Source organism: Pinus tabuliformis, chromosome X, assembly GCF_031772625.1.
Source record: "Pinus tabuliformis cultivar Carrire ecotype Pingquan chromosome X, CPIR1, whole genome shotgun sequence".
Taxonomy (NCBI): domain Eukaryota; kingdom Viridiplantae; phylum Streptophyta; class Pinopsida; order Pinales; family Pinaceae; genus Pinus; species Pinus tabuliformis.
In genome coordinates this window covers 1079179924-1079204729 of record NC_142308.1, presented here as the reverse complement: position 1 = coordinate 1079204729, position 24806 = coordinate 1079179924, and the positions used below count along the sequence as shown (strand labels likewise).

The 24806-nt window shown below is 37.4% G+C and overlaps 1 protein-coding gene across 1 annotated transcript in view; it reads right to left on the bottom strand.

Moving 5' to 3' along the window:
* Positions 1-9468: 9468 nt before the first annotated feature.
* LOC149143563 (uncharacterized) overlaps positions 9469-24806 on the bottom strand; it is a 31328-nt gene continuing 15990 nt past the window's right edge. The window contains exons 3-5 of the mRNA XM_089451877.1: positions 11336-11430; positions 10767-11065; positions 9469-10701 (exon numbers count right to left, since the gene is read on the bottom strand). Coding sequence (XP_089308003.1) covers positions 9512-10701; positions 10767-11065; positions 11336-11430 — 1584 coding nt within the window. The 3' untranslated portion in view covers positions 9469-9511. The remainder of the gene's footprint in view (positions 10702-10766; positions 11066-11335; positions 11431-24806) is intronic.

The window sequence follows — 24806 nt, the reverse complement described above, 5'->3', positions numbered from 1 at the left end:
GTGGGATGAGTTGAGATTAGACATGAGTAGCCTAAGATGTGTTATAGGCAGTTCTTAGGTGAACAAGGCATAGTCTAGTTGTAGTAACTATAACTTGGTTAAGTTGTTGTAGTCGGGGCAGGACTTGGTTGGGTTCCGACCAAGTCTAAAAAAAGTAAGGGTAGTTGTGAGGGCATGATAGCTAAGGAGTGCCAGGGAATGCCAAGGAATGAAAAGGTGTGCTAACACATGGCAAATAGTTTCAATGGATGGTGAGGAGTGTTAGGGAGAGTCAAGGGAACACAAGGGAGAACTAGGTCAAAATGCCTGGAAATGAACAAATAAGAGTGTGTGCTAAGGAGTGTTAGCGAATTCCAGGTATCCCAAGGATGAAGTGTTTTAGGAGAATTTCATAATAGGCCTTGTGGGAGGCAAGCTTATGGTTGTGATAAGGCGTGGACAAAGAAATTTCAAAGAAAGGGAGACTTTAGGTTGGGCACAATATTGTTTTGCTAATGAATTGGTTGGTTTCCCAAGTCGCAAAAAAGTAAGGTTATCTATGAGGGTGTTATTGTCAGTTAGTTCAGTCTATCACCTGTGATAAAATATGCTCTTACAAGGTGTTGTTAGGGTTTCAAGTCAAATTTTTGTCATTTCAGTGAGTCTTCAAATAAAAATTTGGTCATTGGCTAGTGTGTCTAAGGCTATTTACACTCTCAAGAATTTCATATGTCGGTCACTTTCATCACTTAGTTGAGTCTACCATAATGAAAACATCATTAATATCACTTCAGCCACATCATCATGGTATCCATTTAGTTCAGTGTCACCATTAGGTCATTAGGGTTAAGGTCACAAAATCAGTCATTTCGTGTATAAATCCGGCAAATGACGAGTAGCAATAGGTAAATTTGTTCAATAAAACTTGAATTCAAATGTAATTTTTGTTTTTAGATGTAATGATGTTCCTAAGGTTCTAAAGTTACAAGAAGAGGTCCTAAGGCTACAAAACTAAAAAAGAAAGTGAATTGGTAAGGTTGGCCATCCTACCTCATTAATCACTTAGACACCAAAATCAAATTATAAAATCACATGGAGGAGCTCATTCACACTCATTTGCACTTGTCTACCATCCTAGCATCAAGCTCCTCCCTCTCCTTTACAAAAAATTGTGATTCCATAGCCCTCACCGGCAAAAATTGACTCTCGTTGCGCACCTGGACAACACACTACGCATAGGAAGCCTTCACTGAGCACGGGGCAGAGTTGTCCAAAATTGTTGTTTGACGACCAAAATTCATTTTTCAAAGTGCCTCTTCATTCATTTCATCCTTAGGCTCTATAACAAGTAAGTTTAATCATTTTCATGCCCTCCTTTGCCTCATATGTCAAGAAAATGATCAAATACTTCTTCTTCTAGGGTTTACATGATTTTCATGGTTTTGATCCTCAAATGATGAGTTGTTGCCCTAAAACCTATATTCCTTATCCCTACGCATATGTTTGCAGCTAATACGTCATTTCCATCCATCAGAAAGCCTTATCTCCTCATTTTCTATCATTTTCCTCTAAACCCTAATCTACCCTATCTCTTTCTAGGATAGGCCTGTGTTTTGGCCTTTTCTACCCCCTCCCCTCACTCATTTCCCAAAATTCATTTTTCCCCTACTCACTGACATCATCCCCTACCCTCCTAAATTTCCTTACAAATTTAGGCAACTCCTAAGTCCATCATACCACCTCATTCCCTCACAACAACAAATTTCACTGTTTTTGCTTGCCTTTCACCTAGGGTTTGAAGTATGGAGCCTGACTCATCACCATCAGAGAAGAGGAAGTACAAAAAGGGGGGAAATATACTAAGGTTTGAGCCCTATAATTGCAATGAAATCACCTCCTCCCCATTTTTCATGAAATGCTTTGAAGATGTCAATTGTTTAGGGTTTTGTCAAAGAGTGCAAGAAGTAGGTTACCATGAGCATCTCATAGGTATATTTTCCCTCACCTTGAAGGAAGACAATATCACCATTGCAGGGACTGATTTCATGTTTTCAGTGGATGCCATCTCTCAAGCTACAGACATACCAAACCATGGTGAAAATTGGTTCAAAGGCATGAACCTAGACCTAGAAGAGTACAAACCCTAATTGAAATCACAATACAAAGGAGCTTACTCACATGTTTTCCCATTCAGATACTTTTTGGAGAGATGAGCACCATTGATGAAGGTTGTCATGAAGTTCTTCACATGTGAGGGCAGATTTTCTAGGCTATATCAATACCACATAAGATTGCTCATGCACTTTAGAGCTGCCAAGTCTCTAAACTTGTCCAACTACTTGTATAAGAGCCTAACCAAAATGTCTGAAAGGATGAAATTGAAAGGAAAAGTGCATTATACCAGCCTCTTTCACCATATCCTGATAAAGGTTATATTAATCCATTAGTTGAAAGATAAGAACATGACATGGGACACCTTCATTGAGGCAGCCTTGAAAATGCATATAACCACTTCACCAAGCCAACACCAAACCATGTTAGTACAACCCATGGAGGTGGGGTCATCAAGCAAACATGATGAGGTTTCCAAAGCACCTAGGCCTGAGGTGACCAAGAAATATCAGAGAGACAGAAGCCTTGTGTTTTCTCCTCAAATTGAGGAAGGGGCCAAGTGTACTACATCAGCAGAACAAGGATCACCATCACATCATGAGGCTTCTTTGCATGACGAGGAGCCCATTGAGCATGACTTTGACCTAGTTGACTTGGAGGCACATGATGAGCATCGAACCCTGCAACAAGTCATCAAAGAGAAGGATTCTTAGATCATGGAGCTCAAGGACAATTTGGAAAGGGCCAAATTCATCATTTCATTCCTTGAGCAAGAAAATAGTCAACTTAAGGCAAAATAGCTAGTCATGGAGAAAGAGCAATTCAAAGCCAAGAAACAAGAGATGAAAGGCAAGGAAGTGGTGGACCATGAGGACACTGAGCAACATGAAGGACATGTGGCAAGGAAGAGACCAAGGACAATGGGTCTTAGGAAGGCACTTCAGAGGGAAAGAGAACAAAAGCCACCAATGGAAGAATTGACCTTTGAAGAGAGGATTGCCATGGAAATAAATGAGGACAGGGAGTTTTGGCTTGAAAAAAAAACAATTTCCACCTTGATAAGTTCCTTGACAAGGCCAACATGGATAACAAGTTGAAAAAGAAAATGGACATCCATTATTACACAAGGAATCAGGTTGCCAAGGTCAAAATCAAGCAGTTGAAGGAAAAACTCAAGGAAACCCTAATCAGCCAAGAGGAGAAGGGTAAGTTATATTTTCTTGTTGATGCATCCATGATTGCATAACATACCTCATCAGGCATCTTTGGACAAATTTTGGGAGGATTTGGAGAAAATTTTGTGTTTTGGTGCAAACTGGTGCAGACTTGCAATTTTTTTGGCAATTTTTTGTCTAGGAGTGCAGCGAGCTCATGCTGCGCTTCTTCCTCAGGGCTCCAAATGATGGAAAATCAGCATTTTTGGAAATATTATGACCCCCTCTCAAAACACATTTTCCCACTTTCCTATTCTAGGGCTCAGTTTTTGAGAAATTTGCAAAAAAGAGGCCAAAATCACCTTTTTGCCCCTCTTTTTCCATTTAGCTGCGCACAATTTGGAGGATAACATAAGGCATGACAACTAGGGAGTGCCAAGGTGTTCTAGTGAATGTAAGGTTACAAAGTCATGGAAAAATGTAATTCTAGTTGTGAGGTCATGACTTCCAAGGTGTGTTAGGGAATGCTAGGGCATGCTAACATGTGCCAGATAGTACGAAGACATGTCAAACAAGCTAAGATGTGCCAAGTGCTAAGGCATGCCAAGATGTACAAGGGTGTGACAATGCATGCCAGGGACTATCAAGGCAACAAAAGGAACAAGTTAAACTACAAGGAAATGACCACATAATAGGGTTAATAAGTCATAAATTTACCTTTTCCACAAGGGGCATGCTAGGCACACCAACACTAGGTGCCAATAGGTGCCAAGTGCCAAGTTTCAATGCATTCTAAGTGCCAAATATTCCTTTGTTTCTTCTCATCTAGTTTCCAATAATTGATCTCAAATAACTTTAATATTAAACCATGCCAAAGCATACCAAGTCATCTCAACGCATGCCAAACATGCTAAGACTTGCCAAGTGCCAACACGTGCGAAGTGCCAATGTGCATCAGGGAGTGTGATGCATGTTATGAAGTGGCAGAGCATATCTAAGAGTGCTAAGGTGTTCTAGAGAGTGCTAATTCATAATGAGGAGTGCTAGGGAGTACTAGGACAACACAAGGGAGCACTAGGTCAAAATGCATTGAAGTGAATGAATATGAGGGTGTGTCGAGGAGTGTCAATGAGTGCTAGTTGTCATGCCAAGGAGGGAGTGACAAGGTATGCTAAGCATGTGTAAGGCATGCCAGGGAATATCAGGGAATGTCAAGAAGTTCTAGAGTGCTCTAGGTAGTTCCGGGGTGTGTTAAAATGTGCCAAATAGTGCCAAGGCATGCCAGGTGCTAAGACATGCTAGGATGTGCATGGTGCGAGAGTATGCCAATATGCGTCAAGGAGTTTGAAGGCAACAAAATGAATAACCAAGCTAAAATGCAAGGAAATGAACACATAAGAGGGTTAATAAGTCGAGACTTTATCTTTTTCAAAAGGGGCATGCTAGGCACACTAATAATATGTTCCAATACATGCCAAGTGCTAATGTTTGTCAATGCAATATTATGCCAAGGTGTTCCAGGGCATGCTAGGGACTACAGGGCATGCCAACACATGATAGGGGAGTGCTATGCTATGCTAGGGCATGCCAACATGTGCTTGGGTGTCCTACTCATGGCAAGATGTTCTAGGTACAAAGATGTTCCAAGACATGCGAGGTGCCAAGGAATGTTAGTGTATTGTTCCAAAGCATGTTAAGGTGTGCCATGAGTGTTGAGGAGTGCTAGGTCTCTCTCATTAATAGAATTAATAGAGCTTGATTACGTATTAAATAATATAGTTCCTACACACACTAGTGGAACTTTATTTAAAGGAAATTTGCTAGATAATAAACCTAATAGAGATGAATCATGTGTTGACTCATAAGAAAACTATATTCTTATGACTTGAGGGAAATGATACACACTAATTACTTCTTAACAAATTAACTGATTATTATAACCACTATGACCTTGGACACATAATGAAAAAGACTCCACAACAATGGTCTTAAATCGTTATCTTTTGACAAAAAATATAGTAACAGGTACATAGCGTCATCAAAAACTCATTGGAATGATCAATGACGACAAACATTTTTTGACCGTCACCAAAAGTAACCAAAAATAGCATTTGTGAGGGTCAATAAAAGATTGTCACTAGAAGTGTCACCAAAGAGAGAATTAGTGATGGGCCTTTGATGACCCTCACCAAAATTGTCATTAGAAATGGCTTTGGTGACAAACCTTAAAGGACCATCACTATATATACTTACAACAACGATTTTTTAAAGATCGTCACCATATGCGACATTGGTGACGGACCTTAAAGGTCCGTCACAGGCATGAATCGTCATCAAAAACTCATTGTAATGATCAGTCATGACAAACATTTATTGACTGTCACCAAAAGTAACCAAAAATATCATTGGTGATGGTCAATAAAAGATCATCACTAGAAGTGTCACCAAAGAGAGAATTAGTGATGGGCCTTTAATGACCCTCACCAAAAGTGTCACCAAAGAGAGAATTAGTGACGGGTCTTTAACGACCCTCACCAAAAGTGTCATTGAAAATGGCTTTGGTGACAAACCTTAAAGGACCATCACTATATACACTTACAACAACGTTTTTTTAAAGACCATCACCATATGCGACATTGGTGATGGACCTTAAAGGTCCGTCATAGGCATGACCCTCACCAATGACATTTTTTCTTGTAGTGAATGGTTGTTACAGTAAGGTTCATGTGAAATATCTGTCTGATGTTCAGCAGAGCAGTCGACACGAACGGGACAACGTTAACAACATATACAACACATTTCCATTAATAGATTATGCATTATAACACATGAATCAGTTCACATGTAGAACACATGGTTAAAGAAACATGCATTACAAGTGTTGAAGATAAGGCTTACAACAAATACAATACATGTGAGAAAACGTGCTGGCCTGTTGACAGGCTTCTAAATTAAGCAAAAGTTCCAAGACACATCGTTACACCATACATCACTAACCCCGTCAGCGGGGCGTTGGAGCCACTACTTACTCCTCAAAGAAAATATTACAGACTCTCTTGGCTATGTGGGAGGAGCTTATGTTAAAAGTCATTTCAGGTACAAATGAGAGGGGTAATTATAGCCAAGGGTGAAACTAACCCTTGTGCCTGTCTGACTACCCTCATGACCATTCGACTTCCATGACTTTCTGACTTCATGACTCTATGTTCAACAAGTGGATCTCTTGGACTTCCATGTTACATCACATTGATTGATAACAAGACCATAGTGGAGATGTGGGCAAAATGACTCATGACTTGACATGACAATGGTGGTACATTCATGCTGCTGCTGGAGTGCATGTCGAGCTACAGTGCTGCTAAGTGATGGATTTCTTCATGGTATATCATAGCTTCACCACCGCATGGTGAAGTGCGTGGTGTCCTTGACAATCCTTGGTTCACTTGATGAATCTTTAGCATGTTGTTCCTTGCTTTCATGCTGGAAGGCTTGGCAGGATCACTTGTTTGCGAAGGTGCATGTTTTTCGCATTCGTCCGCTTCACATGCTTCATTCATTCATCCATTGGTGAACCTGTCCATCTGCATGTGCTCCCTTTGTTCATCTCATTCGTTCATCCATTGGTGTACCTATACCTGCAGTCACTCATGACGAGATGACATCAAATCCAAAACCTCCTAGTCTACCATGACACATGATCATTTGAATGCAAGTGACCGGGAGAGGCAACAGGGTTGTGATGTGGGATGATGGCTCTGGGAAACTGCTGATGAAAACTATGCAAGAGTCACTGAGAGATGGAGATAGGCGATCTGAGTTGACAGTGACTGACTACAAGGTCTAGCTCAGCTGGGAGGCAAAATTGCGCAAATTTTGGGAGGAACAGTCCAGGCTGTTGGAAGGCAAGGCAGGCATGCTCTGCACATTTTCTGGAATGAACAGTCAGTAGGGGCTAGACAACCAAATTTGCGCAATTTTCTAGAGGAACGGGCCGGGCTGCATGAGGGGTCAGCAGGCAGGGATTACGCAATTTTTCTGGGGAACTGCCCGGGAGACTAGCAGCCAGATCTGTGCAATTCCCAGAGGGAACTGCCAGTTGGCTACTAGGGTCACTAGCAGCTAGATCTATGCAATTCCCAAAGTGAACTGCCAGTTGGCTGCTAGGGTCACTGGTAGCCAGATCTGTGCAATTCCCAGAGGGAACTACCAGTTGGTTGTTGGGGTCACTGGTAGCCAGACTTGCACAATTCCCAGAGGGAACTGCCAATTGGCTGCTAAGTCACTGGCAATAGAAACTGTGCAATTCCTGGAGGGAACAGGCAGTCTGCTGCTGGGAGTTGTTGGCTGGGAAAACTGCATTAAGGCTGGGAGGTCGGCCTGCTGATCATCTTTGCGTAATTTCTGAGCTGAGTTGACTGATGGGCAGTGGGAGCCCTGCTCATGAGCACTGTGCAATTTCTAAATGAATAATCGGTCGACTGTCTGGGTGGCCAGCATTAGTGCTGGTTAAAATGCTTGTGGGAAGCATAGCTTGAAAGAACTATCTTGGTGCTTCTGCACTGTTCTGGTTGACAGTCGATCGAGTCGAAAGCAGGCTGATGGTCTGGCTATTAGTGAAGAGTCTGTTCGTCAGAACTTCAGCAAAAATGTCTAAGTGTGTGAACAATTGAAATATGCATAGGTTATCATATAGACACACACTCACGAATTGATGACGAAACGACCAAACCATTCGGATACATATGTTAAACATGACTAACCGATGGTGCAAGCGACAAGCGAGACACTCATGATTGATCGTTCATGATCGAGACGACGCTTGCACGATAGTGAATGTGACTCCGTGTGTGAGTGAGACAGATGCTTTCATGGCGAACACATCAAACACATATGAAGCAAAGACTTTGAGCATAACCAGAAAACGGTTGCAAGCATGACTTAGACATCAACATGCATAAACTTGAGTGCAATAAAAAAGCAAGGCGAATGTAAAGACTCACACGAGCTCATGGAGTGAACCGTAGTGTGTGCAATCATCAAGTGAAACTCTCCAAGGGAGGCTCCGAAATTGGTGCAGGCCAAAATTTTGGAGGGTAGTTATAGCCGCTACAACAGGTGGGATGGTGTATGGGTTGAAAGGAGAAGGAAGAATAAATAGAAGATTAAGAGCTAGGACAAAATGGTAGTGAAGCTCAGAGGTAAGTTCTTACCAAAGGATTATTAACTCATTCTATTCAGACAAAGATTGATGACTATGAGGGAGTATGTAGAAGAGTTCTATAAGGTGAGTATCATGGTTGTATATGTAGAGGAGTCTACATAGAAGGTGTTATCTCAAAATCAGACCCTGGAAGGCTGCTGACCAGGAAGACTTCAAGTAACTGTTTCAAACCAATCTTTTGACTAAGGCTTAGCCTCCTTAGCCTGAGAGGGCTCTCTCAAAAAGGGTTATTGATTTTGATTATTAATAAGATGGCTAACTCTTGTGGAACAACAATGATAAATATGAAGGCTGGACAAACATTACATAAGTTTCCATTGGGCCTATGGAGTCAATCATACTTCAGTAAACAATGACACTGCCTTTACATAGAAGTCAGGGCATTTAGCCTTTAGATGCTCAGAACATAACTCATATAAAACCAAAGTTTACAAATGCATACAGGAAATCAGAGCACCATCAGTGAATTCTGAGTGATTATGCATTTATACAACTGTAAAAGACATGAAGGAAAGAATAAAATCACCATTCTGAACATGGAAAACCTTTATGAATCCTGAGAAGAAAAGCAGATAACTTATATTACTGAACTCTGTCTTTTTACATAAGCCAAAACAGTACTCTGTTTTATAAAATATCCAACCTGTTGTACATTGTTGTTTCAGCTATATATAGAATCCTTATTCTAGTTGATCGAGATTCCTCCTCCAGCATGAGGGGAATTCGATCACTACCTCTAATGACACCTATCAACATTTAACTAACTAATAAATGCAACAAAGTGCTGACTGTAGTTTTTAGGAGTTCTAAATCTACTATGACTCTAACTCTATATTATATTCATGATGGCTTCTCTTCGTTCTTTGACATCTGGAGTTTGGCTGAGATAGCTGTGATGGACCTTTAATGCTCCATGTTTGTCTTCAATGACACATCTTTTCTGTTACCCTGAAACATAGGCCCCTGTTTGTCCTTTATCAGTTGCAATATCATTTCCAGAGATACGCCCAAATCTAGGTCAGATATAACTGTTTATGAATGTCACTTAACTGTTACTGCAACTGAAGAGTTTGCATCCATGTCGCAACAGCAGTGCCTTCTGTCCCTCGGACACACATGATGAAGGAGGCACGAGCTTTCTCAGGGAGGGCCTATAGAAAACCATCCAAGCTAAAGCTTCGACATCGACACATTTACAGTTTTTTAAATTTATCTGACTCAGTTCCCTGCAATCTTCCATGATCTTCTTAAGCCCGGACTCTGTTATTCTCGAGCACCCTTCCAAATCAATACCTAAAAGGTGCCTGCAACATTTACCAACGGCGATCAATCCTGAATCTGTAAAACCCGATCCCTCTACTTGTAAATGCTCCAAATTCCTAAAACCCTCGTCAATTCCGAGACTCATAACCTTTCTGCATCCTTTCAAGCATAGTTTTCTCAGATCAGGACAACCTTTACTAATAGCTTTCAGCCCGTTTTCTGTCACTAGCAAACAGTTGCTCACATCGAGAGAAACTAGACGAGGGCACAGTGTGCCGATGCACCTTAAAGTAACATCTCCAACAGGCTTATTCCATGGAATCTTGAGAGACTTTAGTTTACAGCACTCCTGGTCTGAAACCATTCGTGAAGTACCCCATCCCAAACCAGTACTCTCCATTTCAAGTTCCTCTAAATGGTGGTAATCCTTTAGCAGGCAAAAGAAGCTTGAATCTGTTAGCAAAGAGCAATAGTTCAGGCATAAGTATGTAATATTCGGGAGGCTCTGTGCAAGAACCTCCATAATTTCATCAGTAAGACAATGTGCTCCTTCAAGATTGAGATGGGCAAGAAGAGGGCAAGCTCGAGCAAGACCTAAGATTCCTGCTGCAGTGATACCTTTACACCCAGCTAAAATCAAACTTTTCAAACGAAGTTGAAGCTCTCCCATGGAAAGAAATAATTCACCGGATATCGTTAGAAGAGAAAGGTCAAGGTATTGCAAATTGTTTGCAGCAATGAGAAAAATTTTGATTCCGAAAGAAGAAACTCTGGTTTCATTTACTGCTAAAGAAGCAAGTTCTAGACACTGTGAGGCGGCGATTTGAAGTCCTCTATCGCTGATAAAAGGGCAATCGGATACAATAATCTCTTTCAGATGCACACAACCGAATGATAGAGCAATTAAACCTCTATCAGATACAAAATTTTCCTTTTCTAATGGCTTGATGATTTTTCCTTTTTTTTCCAAAACTTTGACCCAATTGAGCATCTAGTAAGTGCTAGCAAAAGAGGAACATAACTGTTCTTGGACCCACATCCAGATTTAGTTTGGGAAATATAGCGCTGTAGAGCTCTGTCAAGTCCAGCCACAAGATCTGGGAATAGATCTGAATGTTGAGATAATGGCAATTCAAAGAAAGCATCCAGTGTCTCTTCAACAATCCTTAAAACTTCAGCTGCTGAGGGTGCATATTTCTCCTTGTTTGCCACCGGGGTCCAGTCTTCTTGTTGCAAGCTCCTGTCCGCATTGGTGATCAATTGCATGGCTATATTCAAAAGGCGCTTACGCTCTCCTCCAGCATTCACAACCTCCAAGTCTTTTTGAAGCAATGCCCTATAAAATTACTTTTGCATCATCGGTTAACGCTGACCAGTTATTTGACTGTTTCAGTGCTGCGGCATTACTTATAACCCAAAGTCCTCTGTGAGCTCTTGTCAAAACCACGTTCATCCGACGAATATCAGCAACAAAACCTACACCATGGCTAGAAGCTCGGATACAAGACATGGTGATTACATCTCGTTCTTGACCCTGAAAGCGACTACAGTGTTAATATATAATCCTTTTCCCTCTTCAGTGTTATGAACACTTTCGAACTTTCACCGCAAACATTTCAGCTGTAGTTTGTATGGTGTGATAATGTCAACAGAAACCTTAATGCCCGCAGACTTCACAAATTTCTGAAGATGTTCATACAACTGCAGGGAAAATTGTGCTTCATGAATATTCTGATATGAAACAGAGCCACCTCTATGAGATTCTCTTTCATGAGTTATATCATAAAATATATAAGGCTTTAATAAAGGGTCTTTATAATAAATTTCATCAGGCCGCTTCACAACACTTTCACTGTCACTTAATCGGTTCTAGCAAGGATGATATCACCGCAGCACTTGTCAGGCCATGTTTTGATGTGCTGTAAGCTTTTCCCATATGTATGTGTGCTGACACAAAAACTTTTTTAATGCCGATAGGAAAGTCTTCAAAATTTGGTTCACTGATCGTTAATTATGCAGCTTCAGCAGTTTCGTAGCGCACTACGAAACTGCTGAGTTGTTCCCAAAAATCACAGCTTCAATACAAAACTCAAACTTGGACTAGCACCGAATTTTTACCATCAAACTATTGTGAGCGGTTTTAAAATCAGAATTCTTAAGTGATAACAGAAGGAAACCATATATATTAATGCTATCATATTAGACATTCTAGATGAAATCAATGTGCTATCACCTAGAATAGTAGAGGAGGCATAGAAAATAACATTGAAGGTTGAGGAGAAGCTTGCAATGAAGCAATCTAGTAGAGGAAAAGGTATCACTAGAGAATGAGGACAATAGTCAAGTACAGGGAGATCTACATTACAAAAAGAAGGAGTTATTAGCTCAAGTCTGCAACAACGACAAGAAGGAGAATTCAGAGGCTGAAGATCCTTTTCCATAGGAAGAGGAAGAGATATAGGAAGAGATATTTGTTGCTACAAGTGTGGAAAGATTGGACAAATGGCATATGAATGTCCAAAAAACAGAGATGCAGGCATGAGAAGTGTTGTTGTTTCCCAAACAGAAGAAGGGGAACCAAAGTTACAGGAGGCAAAGAATGTACCAAAGACAGGAGAGTATCTATTGCTTAAAAAAGTGTTGTTGAAACTAGAGAAGGAAGTTATTGAACCATCTCAGAGGAAGGTGTTGTTCAGGACTATTTGCAAAGTCCAAGGGAAACTTTGCAAGGTGGTGATTGATAGTGGCAACACAAAAAACTTGGTGTCTACAAAAGTGGCGAAGAAGTTGAAATTGAAGAGGAAAAATCATCCAACACCTTATAAGGTGTCATGGCTTCAAAAGGGTCATCAATTGTTAGTGAATGAAAAAAATGAAGTGGAGTTGTAGATATCATGCCCATGGATGCGTGCCATACTTTATTGGGTAGACTGTGGCATTTTGATAGAGGTGTTGTGCATGATGGGAAGAATAATATATACAAATTCTATAAGGATGGCATCAACCATACCTTGTTTCCATTGCAAGAAGAGGGGACATCAAAGAATAATGATTTTGAGGTATTTTTGTTGAGCAAGAAAGAATGTTTACAACAGATGGAAGACAATATGGTGAGTTTTGCCTTGGTTTATAAAACTAAGGTAATTCTTACTCCCACTATTGTAAATGATTTTCCTTTTTAAATTCAAGATATGTTGAATAAGTATAGCGATATCGTAGTGGATGACTTGCCTAATGAGTTGACACATGTGAGGAGTATAAGTCACTATATTGACCTAATACTAGGAGGAAGTCTACCAAATAAGGCTACATACAAAATGACCCCTCAGGAGAAGGAAGAAATAAAAAATTAAGTGTAGGAAATGTTAGATAAAGGACTGATCAGAGAGATCCTTAGTCCATGTGCAATGTCAACAATGTTGATTCCTAAGAAAGATGGAGGTTGGAATATGTGTATAGAATCTAGAGAATATCAAGTACAAATTTCCTTTACCTCGCATAGATGATTTATTTGAATTTTTGAGTGGTGTTACTTGTTTATCTAAGATTGATCTAAATAGTGGGTACCACAAAATTAGGATTAGAGAGGGATATGGGTGGAAGACAACTTTTAAAAACAATGATAGGTTGTATGAATGGTTGATCATGCTATTTCAGTTTTCCGATGCACCCAACACCTTTATGATATTGATGAATGAGGTACTAAAGGAATTTACAGGGAAATTTGTGTTTCTATATTTAGACGATATTTTGGTTTACAATCATTCTAAAGAAGAGCACTTGAGACATTTGAGATATGTGTTAGAGAAGTTTCAACAAGAGAAATTGATTATCAATTTGAAAAAATGTTTATTCCTGAAGAATGAGCTTGTCTATTTGGGATTTGTTATATCCAAGGATGGTTTGAATATGGATCTTGAGAAGGTAAGAGTTATTGTTGATTGTCCCTCTTCTAAAATCATTTTTAAGGCTAGAAGTTTTCATGGTTTGGCTAGTTTTTATAGGAAGTTCATCAGGAATTTCAGCAGGATGAGTGCTCCAATTGTAGAGACCATAAAGAAAGAAAAACAACCATTTCAGTGGACTATTGAAGCAGAAAAAAGCTTTCAATTGTTGAAGAAGAAGATCATAGAACCTATGTTGATATTTCCATATTTCAGCAAGCCTTTCCAAGTGAACTATGATGCTAGTGGACAAGTGATTAGCGATGTATTGATTCAAGAGGATAATCCCATAGCCTATTTCAGTGAGAAGTTGGACGAGTCAAGGAGGAAGTATACTTCTTATGACAAGGAGTTTTATGATGTGGTACAAGATCTAAAGAAACAGAGGCATTATTTAATGTCTAGAGAATATTTTTTTATACAGATAATCATGCCTTACAAACTGAGTACATTATGCAACAACATATATTGAGTCAAAAGCATGTCAAGTGGACTGAATATCTCCAAAATTTCACTTTTGTTTTTAAGCATATTAGTGGCCATGCTAATAGAATTTTTGATGCATTAATCAAGGGGAATTTGATTATACATGAAAGTCAAGTCCATATCATGGGTTTCAACTTCATGAAAGAGCTATATGCAGATGATGAAGATATTAAGGAAGCCTATAAAGCTTGTAAAATCCTAGCAATCCAAGATAGGATTTTGTGGCTTGATTACATTTTTCAAGAAGGATTATTGTTCAAGAATAATCAGCTTTGTGTACCAAAATGCTCGATCAAAGAGAAGTGTAGTGGAGGCCTTGCATGGCACTTTTGACATGATAATACATCTGACCAGTTGAACAATTTTTACTATTGGAAAAAGATGAGGACTGATGTGCAGAAGTTTGTCAACAGTTGTAGGATTTTCCAGCATGCTAAAGGAAAGAGCCAAAATATAGGATTATATACACCATTACCAATTCCATACAAGCCATGTGATTCAATAAGCATGGAATTTGGATTGGGTTTGCAAAAAAATCAAAAGGGTCATGATGCAACTTTGTTGTAGTGGATATATTTTCAAAAGGGGCCCATTTCGTCCCTTTTTTTAAAACCAGTGATGCTACCCATGTTGCTAACTTATTCTCCAGAGAGGTTGTGATATTGCATGGAGTGCCCAAGAGCATTGTCTCAGATAGGGATAGAAAATTCTCAAGGAATTTACGAAGGATATTACGGAAGAAACTTGGAAAAAATTAAGCTTTAGTTCATCCTATCACCCTTAGATTCATGGGCATACTGAAGTAGTTAATAGGATTTTGGGGAATATATTGAGAAACTTGGTTGGAGACCATCTCAAGTAGTGGGATTAGGTTCTTGCCTTGGTTCATGCATCTGAGAGGAGAGCATAAAATTAGAAACTTGGGAAGAGAAAAACGAATGAGTGTAGTAAGAGAATACTTTGGTACAACTACGCGGAAGAGCGATGAACAAGTGAAACAAATATTGCAAGAGAGCAGCCTCAAATATAAAACCAAAGCAGATCTCAAGAGGAGAAAATATAACTTTGAAGTGGGAGATTTGGTATTGGCACATTTGAGAAAGGAAATATTTCCTAAAGGAGAATATGATAACCTAAAATTAAAGAAAATTTGTCCTTATAAGATCCTTAGGAAATTTTCAGCCAATGCTTATGAGATAGAGTTACCACCAGGGATTGGCATTTCTCCCATCTTCAATGATGCATATCTATACAAGTATCAACCAGGAAAAGAGTTATGGACAACATATGAGAGTGGAAAACAACAAATTCAGTGGAAGAAGCAGTTACCAACAATAGAGCCTTTACAACCAAAAAGGATCTTAGACAAGATATTGATTAAGAAGACCATGGGAAAGGATTCAACTTGGAGGATTGCCACATTATTACAAGAAAGTGGAAAAACTATTGAAGACCTCATGGGCAATATCCCATGAATTATTTGTTCCTTTAGAGTATGATATAGGGGCATCCATAAAATCCTGATTGACCGAAAGGTAAAAATAATTTACTACAGGATTCAATTCCTTAATCAGTGGATTGTTAGGATAGAGTTTGGTTTGATTTTGCATGTAATTCATTAAAATTAGCTAATTGTTGTAATTAGTTTAATAATTCCAAAATTGGTCCATTTGATCCTATTTCCATGGATCTAAAGTTACCTGAAGCGATAAATTTATCTATAGTTTAATTTAATAATGAGAAGCAGAGAGTGTGTGGGGTAGTGATTTTTCCGACCAAATATTATAACTAGTCTTTCTGTGACCTATAATTTTAATTCTTAACCAATCCTTCTCCAATCAATATATTACCCTTTGGTCGCACATATATACACATATATAATTGCAAAGAATTTTTTTGACAAAGAAACTAAGATGGGAAAGTGACGGTTTTTGTTGCTCCTCCATCATTCCTGCAACCTCCCACTCATGCAATATAAAATCATTGCAGGGAATTTTGTTGACCAAAAACTAAGAATTGTTCTTATATTGTGTGGGTGGGAGGTTGCAGGAGTGCCAGAGGAGCAACAAAAGTCGTCACTTTCCTGGCTTAGTTTCTTTATCAACAAAATTTCGTGCAATGTCGGATTTCCTATTTATAAAAAGTCATCTCTTGACAATGTCGGGCTCATGTGTCTGAGAGGTTATATACCAGAAGGTTGAGAGGGGACCACATAAGGGAACAGTCGGGGTGATGTGTAAAGGCTAGCTAAGGAGGTTGGGATAACATGGAGCGCAAGAGGGACCACCAATACTGCTAAATTTTCCTAGAGTTTAGTGTAGTGCGCTTTGGGAACATTCCTGGGAATGACAATTGACATAAGCCATGGTCAACACTTGATGTGGAAATCCTAAATTTTGTCTTCTAGGACATTTCTTGTGTGTGATTTGTGAAAGGTCCAGGTATATGTAAGCCCGGGCTGATGCGTACAAGCCGACAAACCAAAGGAGCATAGCCTTTGCCATGATTGTTAGTCGTATTGTGTGGAAGTTTAAAGCATTAGGAGCTTATAAAGTGGGGCCACTTGTGACTATTAGAATAAAAGGTTTGAGCCTTCAGTTTTATAAAATGGTAAGCCCCTCCTCCTTTTGATTATCTATATGTATATTGGCTTTGGTGACTATTTCCAAAGGATTTCAACTGCAGCGGTTCTAGTTTGACTTTGAAAATTAAAGGGACATTTTAGGGCCTAGCCTTCCCTATAAAATTTTAGAAAGTAAGGCCTGCACCATTCTCCAACATCCTCAATTCCTAATTTGTATACTCATCATTTTACTTCAAATCTACAACTTCCTTCTTGGAATTTTCATTTTTCAAATAGAAATTCTCAATGTCTATAACTTTCTACTTTAGGTCCACAAATTTCAACTTCTAATCTACAATATTCATCAACCGGGTTTCTGGACATTTAACTTTTAGTAAACTGTTAAACATTTCAAAGTAAGTACACTTCCATTTTTAACATCATTTAGGGGTTTTTTGGTTAAATTTTAGGGTCAATGTCTAAATATAAGTCACTCATTTTGGTAAGGGGATTGAGTTACACAAACCTTGATTGAGGCTTTAATAGACCCTAGAATTAGGCTTTTCAACTCACAAAAAAAACCAATAAATTATTCAAGTTTTAAAAAATTCTCAATTAAGGATTTATAAACACTCGGTCAAGCATTTGTAAACCCTTAGTTGAGAGTTTAAGCTTAAGTGAGGATCTATAAGTAAATGCTCTTTGCAAAAGTTTTAGGTAGATGGAACCTCCAAAAGGTCAAAACCTTTAAATCTTCCATATTTGGTGGAGGAATTGCTACCAATGGATTCATCATTCAATCCTCATTCCAATGCCATGGAATTTCCCTATTTTCATTTTTATAACATATTTTTCAAGAAATTTTTCTAAAACTCATATTTCCTATGGAAAAAACGCATTAAATAAACAATGATAAGGTCCCATGCTATTAACACTAAGGGGAGGCCAAGTTTTGAATAATTGCGCCAAAGGACACTATGTTAGGAAAATGAATTACTAATCAAGCACATTGTTCCATGTAGGTGAAATGTTGAACAAAGGCACTATGAAAAGAAAATAATGTGATGGAACCAAGAGCATTGTGTAAGAACTTGAGAATTTGTAATTGTTGAGTGTATAGTTTTGTAATTGACCTATGGTCCGATTAGTGTGGTCCCCAAAAGGAGAAACTTGTAAAAGTATTTAAATAGAGAGATTGAAGAGAGGTTAGAAATAATAATAGAGAAGAGTATAAACTCTTTGAGGTGTCCTTGTAAAGCTCTAATATTCTATAATGGAGAGTGTATATGACAATTTTCCATGTAAAGATATGGTTTCTATGATGAATGGATGAAAGATATATCTATTTTTGGTTTCTACAACTCTTCTACTTTATGATGAATGTGTTCTTTAAGTATTTACTATAATCCTTATGGATATTTAAGGATTATTTATATGAATGTTTGAGATGTGAATAACATGTTGTTGCGGTGAAATGACTCAAAACTAAATAACATCTTTCGCTAAAGGTTCTACAATTCTTATAAGAATCCCTTGTGGGACCTTCTCCAACCATTGGAGATTAAAAACGTTGATGCTTGTTGGGTATTTGTTGACCAAGGAGTTCAAGGCTTGGGACTAAACTTCATGCCAACACATTTATTGATGAATTACCCTATGAATTTTCAAAGGAAACATGGGATTTTCTCAAACCAAACATACTTTAAGTTTATCAAAGAGCTCTCAGGATAAGTTTCTCGGGATTAGAGATTAACAAGGGGTTGATAAATTTCATTCTCATGTTTGTGGACTCTAAATTTTTCCCAAGTTAGAGGCCCATCACCTCACTCAACACATCCTATAAAAACTTATCCAAAGCTATAGCCTTGCATATCAAGCACCTTCTTTGCAAATTCATTTGTCTAGAATAAACATTGTTTACTCAATAATGATACACCCTTCATAATTTCATTGTTGCATGGGAAGGCATGGAATGTTCTTGGTCATTTGGTTTGGAAACTTTGTTTATCAATATTGAATTTGAGAAATCATGTGACTAAGTGGAATGGATCTTCATTCTAGTGATTCTCAAAGTCATAGGACTTGTCTCAAATTCATAATTGGTGTGGAAACCTTGTTTACCATTTCATTGGCTTGTTTTTTCATTTACAAAAGAAAATATGAACAAATGGGCTTATTTCAATAAATTAGACAAACATTGCCTTTGACGTCATCCTGTATGTTGTAGAGGGATCTTTTCTATCTACTTTTCTCTAAAAATCAAACATGAGATACTTCATAGGATTTAACTCTCAAAACTAATGGTAAATACCTTAGGCTTAGATATTAACAAGGGGTTGATCAAATTCATTATCAAGGTTCGTGAACATGAATTATTCCAAAGCTAGATGCCCATCACTCTACTGAACACATCTTATAAAATATTATCCACAACTCTATCCTTTCATATCAAACATATTCTTTGCAAAATCATTTTTTTAGAATTAGAATTATTTATTCAACAAATATATATCCTTGATAATGAAATTGTTGCATTGGAAGGCATGGAATGGGCTCTTTCATTTGATTTGGAAACTATGTTTATCAAGAGTGACTTTAAGAAAGCATATGACTATGTGGAATGTTTCTTCATTTAATTGATTCTCAAAGTGATACGACTTAGTCTCATATTCATGATTAGTCTAGAAACCTTCTTTAACATTACATTGACTTGTATGTTGATCCAGATCTTGGGGGGAGGCCCCCAAGATCTAAAAAATTTGAAATGCCAGAAGAAAAAGAGGAGAATACACAATAATAAAACCACAAAGAAGCTTTGTATTAAAACAAATAATAATTGTAAAGACTACATTGTGGTGGACAATCTGTGCTTTTACAAAATGTGACTTGTTACTTATGGTTTTTTTTGTCACAATACCACGGGTACATTCCATGGGTGGGTAAATACCATGGGTGGATTTCACTTACAATACCACGGGTAAATTCCATGAGTGGATAAATACGATGGGAGGATGAATACTAAGGGTCGATGCCACTTACAATACAAAGGGTAAATTCCATGGGTGAATGAATACTATTGGTGGATGAATACCATGGGTGGATGCCATTTTCCATTCGGATCATTCCTCCCTCCTTAAGAAGCAATGGTCCCCATTGTGTGAAGTTCCTTTTTGAGAATCCTTTATTGAATACGAAGAGCCACCGAAGAGAAGGATTTTATGTGGTTAATCCATAACCGTGATGAATGAAGATTCGAGGATAGAGATACCCTGTAATGTTTGTGACCAACTATGATACTGATAGTGTGTGTCCTAGCAAATGGACTTCGATGAAGTGTGAGTTTGTGGATGACCCATAACCATGAAAAACAAAGATCTGAGGATAGAGATACCCTATAATGCTTGTGACCAACTATGATAGTATCAATGTGCGGCCTAGCAAATGGACTTCGATGAAGTGTGGGTTTTGGGATGACCCATAACCATGAAAAAAAAAGATCCGAGGATAGAGATGTCCTGTAATGCTTGTGACCAATTGTGATACTAACAGTGTGCGGCCTAGCAAATTGACTTCGATGACAAGGATTTTGTGTGGTTGACCGATAACTATGATGCTGACTGTTGATGAAGTAGTATATGCCTACATAGCCTGGGGTGGGAGGACACATCTCTAAAGAACCCGAGCCAAATGTTGCTATGTTGAAACTAAATAATTTCAACTAGGTTCCTACTAAAGCAGGGTGGGAGGGCACATCTCGAAAGGAAACCCACTCTGAATGTTGCTCCGTATTTAAAATGGGTATAACTTGGCCAATATAGCTCAGAATATTTATTATAATCTATTTTTGGAAATATAATGATCATTTTGCATCTTCCCATGTGATTGAAATCCCTATCTGGATACTCTGGAAACTCAGAGTCGCACTGCAACTATATTGCTGTAGAAAAAATCTGAAAAAAAAAATCGTTGATTTTAAATCAACGATATCTTCTCCATCCGAACTCCGATTTGACCAATTTTTTTTTTTGAAATTGGATAATTTTCGAGAGGAGCTCAGATCTACAATAATTTTTCTAAAATTGTGCACAAAAACTGCAAAAAATTATAGGAGAGCCACTGTCCAAAAATTGTCATAAGAAAAAAAGTTTTGCAACATAGCTGATTTTAAATTAGAAATATCTCCCTCATCTGGACTCCAATTCGGCCGATTTTGTTTTTAAATTTGGGTATTTTTTGACAAGGAATCTAGATATGTTATTTAGTTTTATAAAATTTGCACCAAGAGTTTCATATCTGATCTACAAACTCACCGCCTAAGAAAATTCCTGTAAAAAATGAAAAAAATAAAAATTCATCCCGCTTGGCCCAAGAAAGTGCTCCGTGGAGGACGTAGCACGTGTATGAAGTTTTTTTAATATTGATGCAAAAATTTGAAACTGAAATATGCATCAAACCCTCATTCCCATGGAATCGTAACCTGAATCTGATACCACTGGTCTAGATCTTGGGGGGAGGCCCCCAAGGTCTAAATTTTTTGAAATGCCAGAAGAAAAAGAGGAGAATACACAATAACGAACCACAAAGAAACTTTTTATTAAAATAGATAATAACTGTAAAGACTACATTGTGGTGGACAATATGTCCTTTTACAAAATGTGATTTGTTACCTATAACTTTTTTTGTCACAATACCACAGGTAAATTCCATGTGTGGATGTCACTTACAATACCATAGATAAATTCCATGAGTGGATAAATATGATGGGAGGATGAATACTAAGGGTCGATGCCACTTACAATACCATGGGTAAATTCCATGGGTAAATGAATACTATTGGTGGATGAATACCATGGGTGGATGCCATTTTCCATTCGGATCATATGTTCATTAACAAAAGAAACTATCAAAATATGGGCCTACATTTGTAAATTAGATAATGGTTCCCTTCGGTGTCATCCCTATATGTTTTGGGTTTAGAGGGCCTTCACTATCTACTTTTCTCTAAATCCAAGCATGAGGTACTTCATGGGATTCACTTCTCAAAACTAGAGTATGAGAAGTCAACAAGTTAGTATTTCCGAGATGGCATTTCCTTAAGAAGTCTCAAGGAGAAACCCTTGTGGTTCCATATGTTCAATTGTTTGGTAACCTTTTGCATGGACTTGAGTTATAATATTTAATGGACCAAGAGATAATTCTACAAACATAACCAATGACCTATGCCTAAATTATTAGGCTTGTAAAATTGGACTTGGATACAGTTGAGCCAATGTACTCATATACATCATCTAACGAACCAAATTGTGAAATAAATTACACTATGTTAATATTTTTTCTTGGTGCATTTCCATTTATTGCAAGCACTAGAACTTATAGTCATGAGAAGTGTAATTCCTTTGAATTGTAGTTTCACCTTTCTTCAATAGTCTGTTGATATAGTTGAAATGCACTACTAATGAATGCATCTAATCCATATCCACATCTTTCTAATTCAAATTTGTGATATACATAGATCATTTTTTATATCTACATATCTCAACTAGTTATCCATCATTTCCAAATAAGTATATTTCCATTATAGCACCTTCTAGAGTAATTTTGCCTATATTTGGGGCTTGGGCTATGAATGATATTAACCTATTTTAATATCTTTCAATGGAAATTTATCTAATGAAAATCTTACACGCTACCAACCTTTAGTGAATGAATCTACTACATTATCAAATTTTGTAACCAATACAATTTTTTAATAAATTACTTGTAACTAATTGGTTTGGCATTGCATTATGAAATTTTGTAGTGAATCATTTTAGTTTCATATATGGTTGATGAGTATGTTTTAGTATATTCTTGAGGATGAACCATGAATCATTGTATTTTTCTTGTTATGAGATTTATATCTACTGCAAAATGGTTAGTCATTTATTTAATCATGTACAAAGAAAGATATGTATGAACATTATTAATTTTTCTTATTTCAATAAACAAATAAGTCATAGAATCTTAGAATCCATGATTCTTGTATGATAAAAAAAAATATTAAATTTCATAAGCTAAGTGGTATCCATTTCCTAGGTAATAAGGATGACTTAACACATCAATAGCTCAACCAAGAAGGAATTAAATGAGATTGAGAATTTATGTCTCTAGTAGGACACTAGTTCTACCAAATAAAAAGAATGATGTTCCTAAGAATTCATTCCTTTAGCAATTTACTTGCATGATAATTAATTACCATGAAGAAACTAAGAATTGATGGTAGGCAGGAGTTGTGGGGGGGAGGGGGGTGTAATAGTGGGCGTGTTGGTAGGGGTGTGATTGTGATGAATAATTTGGAAGTAGTCTTGGAGTTCCCTAGAAATTTTGTTGTGGAATCCAAGAAATCCCTATTATATATGTACTATTTTCATCTCAATTTTGGTAGTATTCTCTTGATTTAGGTTAAGAATTTTTGCTTGAAGAGTATTGTTGTAATCTTCATAATACTTCTATTAAAAAAATAATTACTATTGCAAAGTTGGGTTAGATATAATTATAGGAGTTCATTAGCTCTCTTTCAGTAAGGGTCCTTTGGAATAGTTTACTAGCGAATACATTTGTTTTCTGTAAGCTTTTTTTGTTCCATTTAAATTCATTAGTTGTGTATCTTTTGTAATTCCTCATTATAGCATGTTGATACGGACCAATATCCATTGTCAAACTAAGGGATATTTCTCAAACCTAAGACCTAATTTGTGTTCTCTTTGTTAAGGTAGAAAGCTCCTCCAACATGTTAGTTTTACTACAAATATATGGATTTAGCATCAAGTTAATCAAACTATAAATCCTAAATCCAATCCTAATTCTAAAAAAAAATATATAAAATATAAAACTAAACAACTAGCTAGGATTTAAGAACAAATAGTGAATTGTTGGAAACATTGATTTTTTGGTTGGCATTGATGTAAAACTTAGGATTTGTTTGTTTTTGTTGTTGTTGAAGGACTAGTGTGCCTTTGTTTACAAGTAACCTTATGCATGTGTGTTTAGATTATTTTGGTAGTGAATCATGGTTGTGGGCAATTGGTTGATGTTGAAAATGTTTATAATCTGAAATCTACACTATTAGGGCTATTTTCCTTAGACTTATGGATTTATTAAGTTTTTATTTTCATGCATACAATATGTAAAAATTGGAAAATAAGGGACATGAAACAAACATAATCACTCACAACCATAAAAACATAATATATGATATATGAAACCATTGCAGGAGAAAACCCAATTGGAAAGTGAGGCTCCTCTACTCTCTCTTTCTTTGAATGGAAATAAATGCAAGTAAGAGTAATGAAACTATGGCCCGTGGAATCCATAGTACACAAACCCTCTCTATTTACTCCTAACTATGCCACTCATCTATGGAACAAAATGCACTCGAATATAATGTAACCCCCTTTCATCCTAGTGGCATGGTTATAACACATTTTGATAGCCCATTAGTGGTTGATTTTGACTCCTTGAACTCTTAATATGAGTTAAAAATTGAACCTTATAGATTATTATTCATAGTTACCATATGGCTAGCCTCTTTTCCATGAGGATAGGGGTTGACATGACATCCTCTTGAATTATGGTGTTCAATTTTGATAGGTAATATTTCAAGAGGTGTAACTTTCTCATACACGATCTAATTGAGGAAATCCTTGTGTTGTTGGAAATATATTAATGTGTAGATTATGGAATCTATGTCCATAGTAAGGTTGTTACCATAAAAAAAATCCCATTTAATGCCTTAAAATGGATCCTAATTTTTTTTACTGTGGGACCACAGGTAAAAATGATCCTACAAGCTAATTCCTACAAATTTTCCATTCATAAAGGCATCAATATGTATGAAAAATAAGATATTGATCCAATCCATCTTAGGTGGGTGCCATTTCTTGATTAGTGATAAATTTTCGATGTTTATGAGTTTGTCTTACCACCTACTTCATTTTCCTACAAAATGTAAGCATTTCTATTTTGTCCATTTCATGAATTTGTGTACAAATTGGTCCTCTCTTGTGATGACCATTTGGAGCAAAGCAACTAAAAGATGTCTAGAG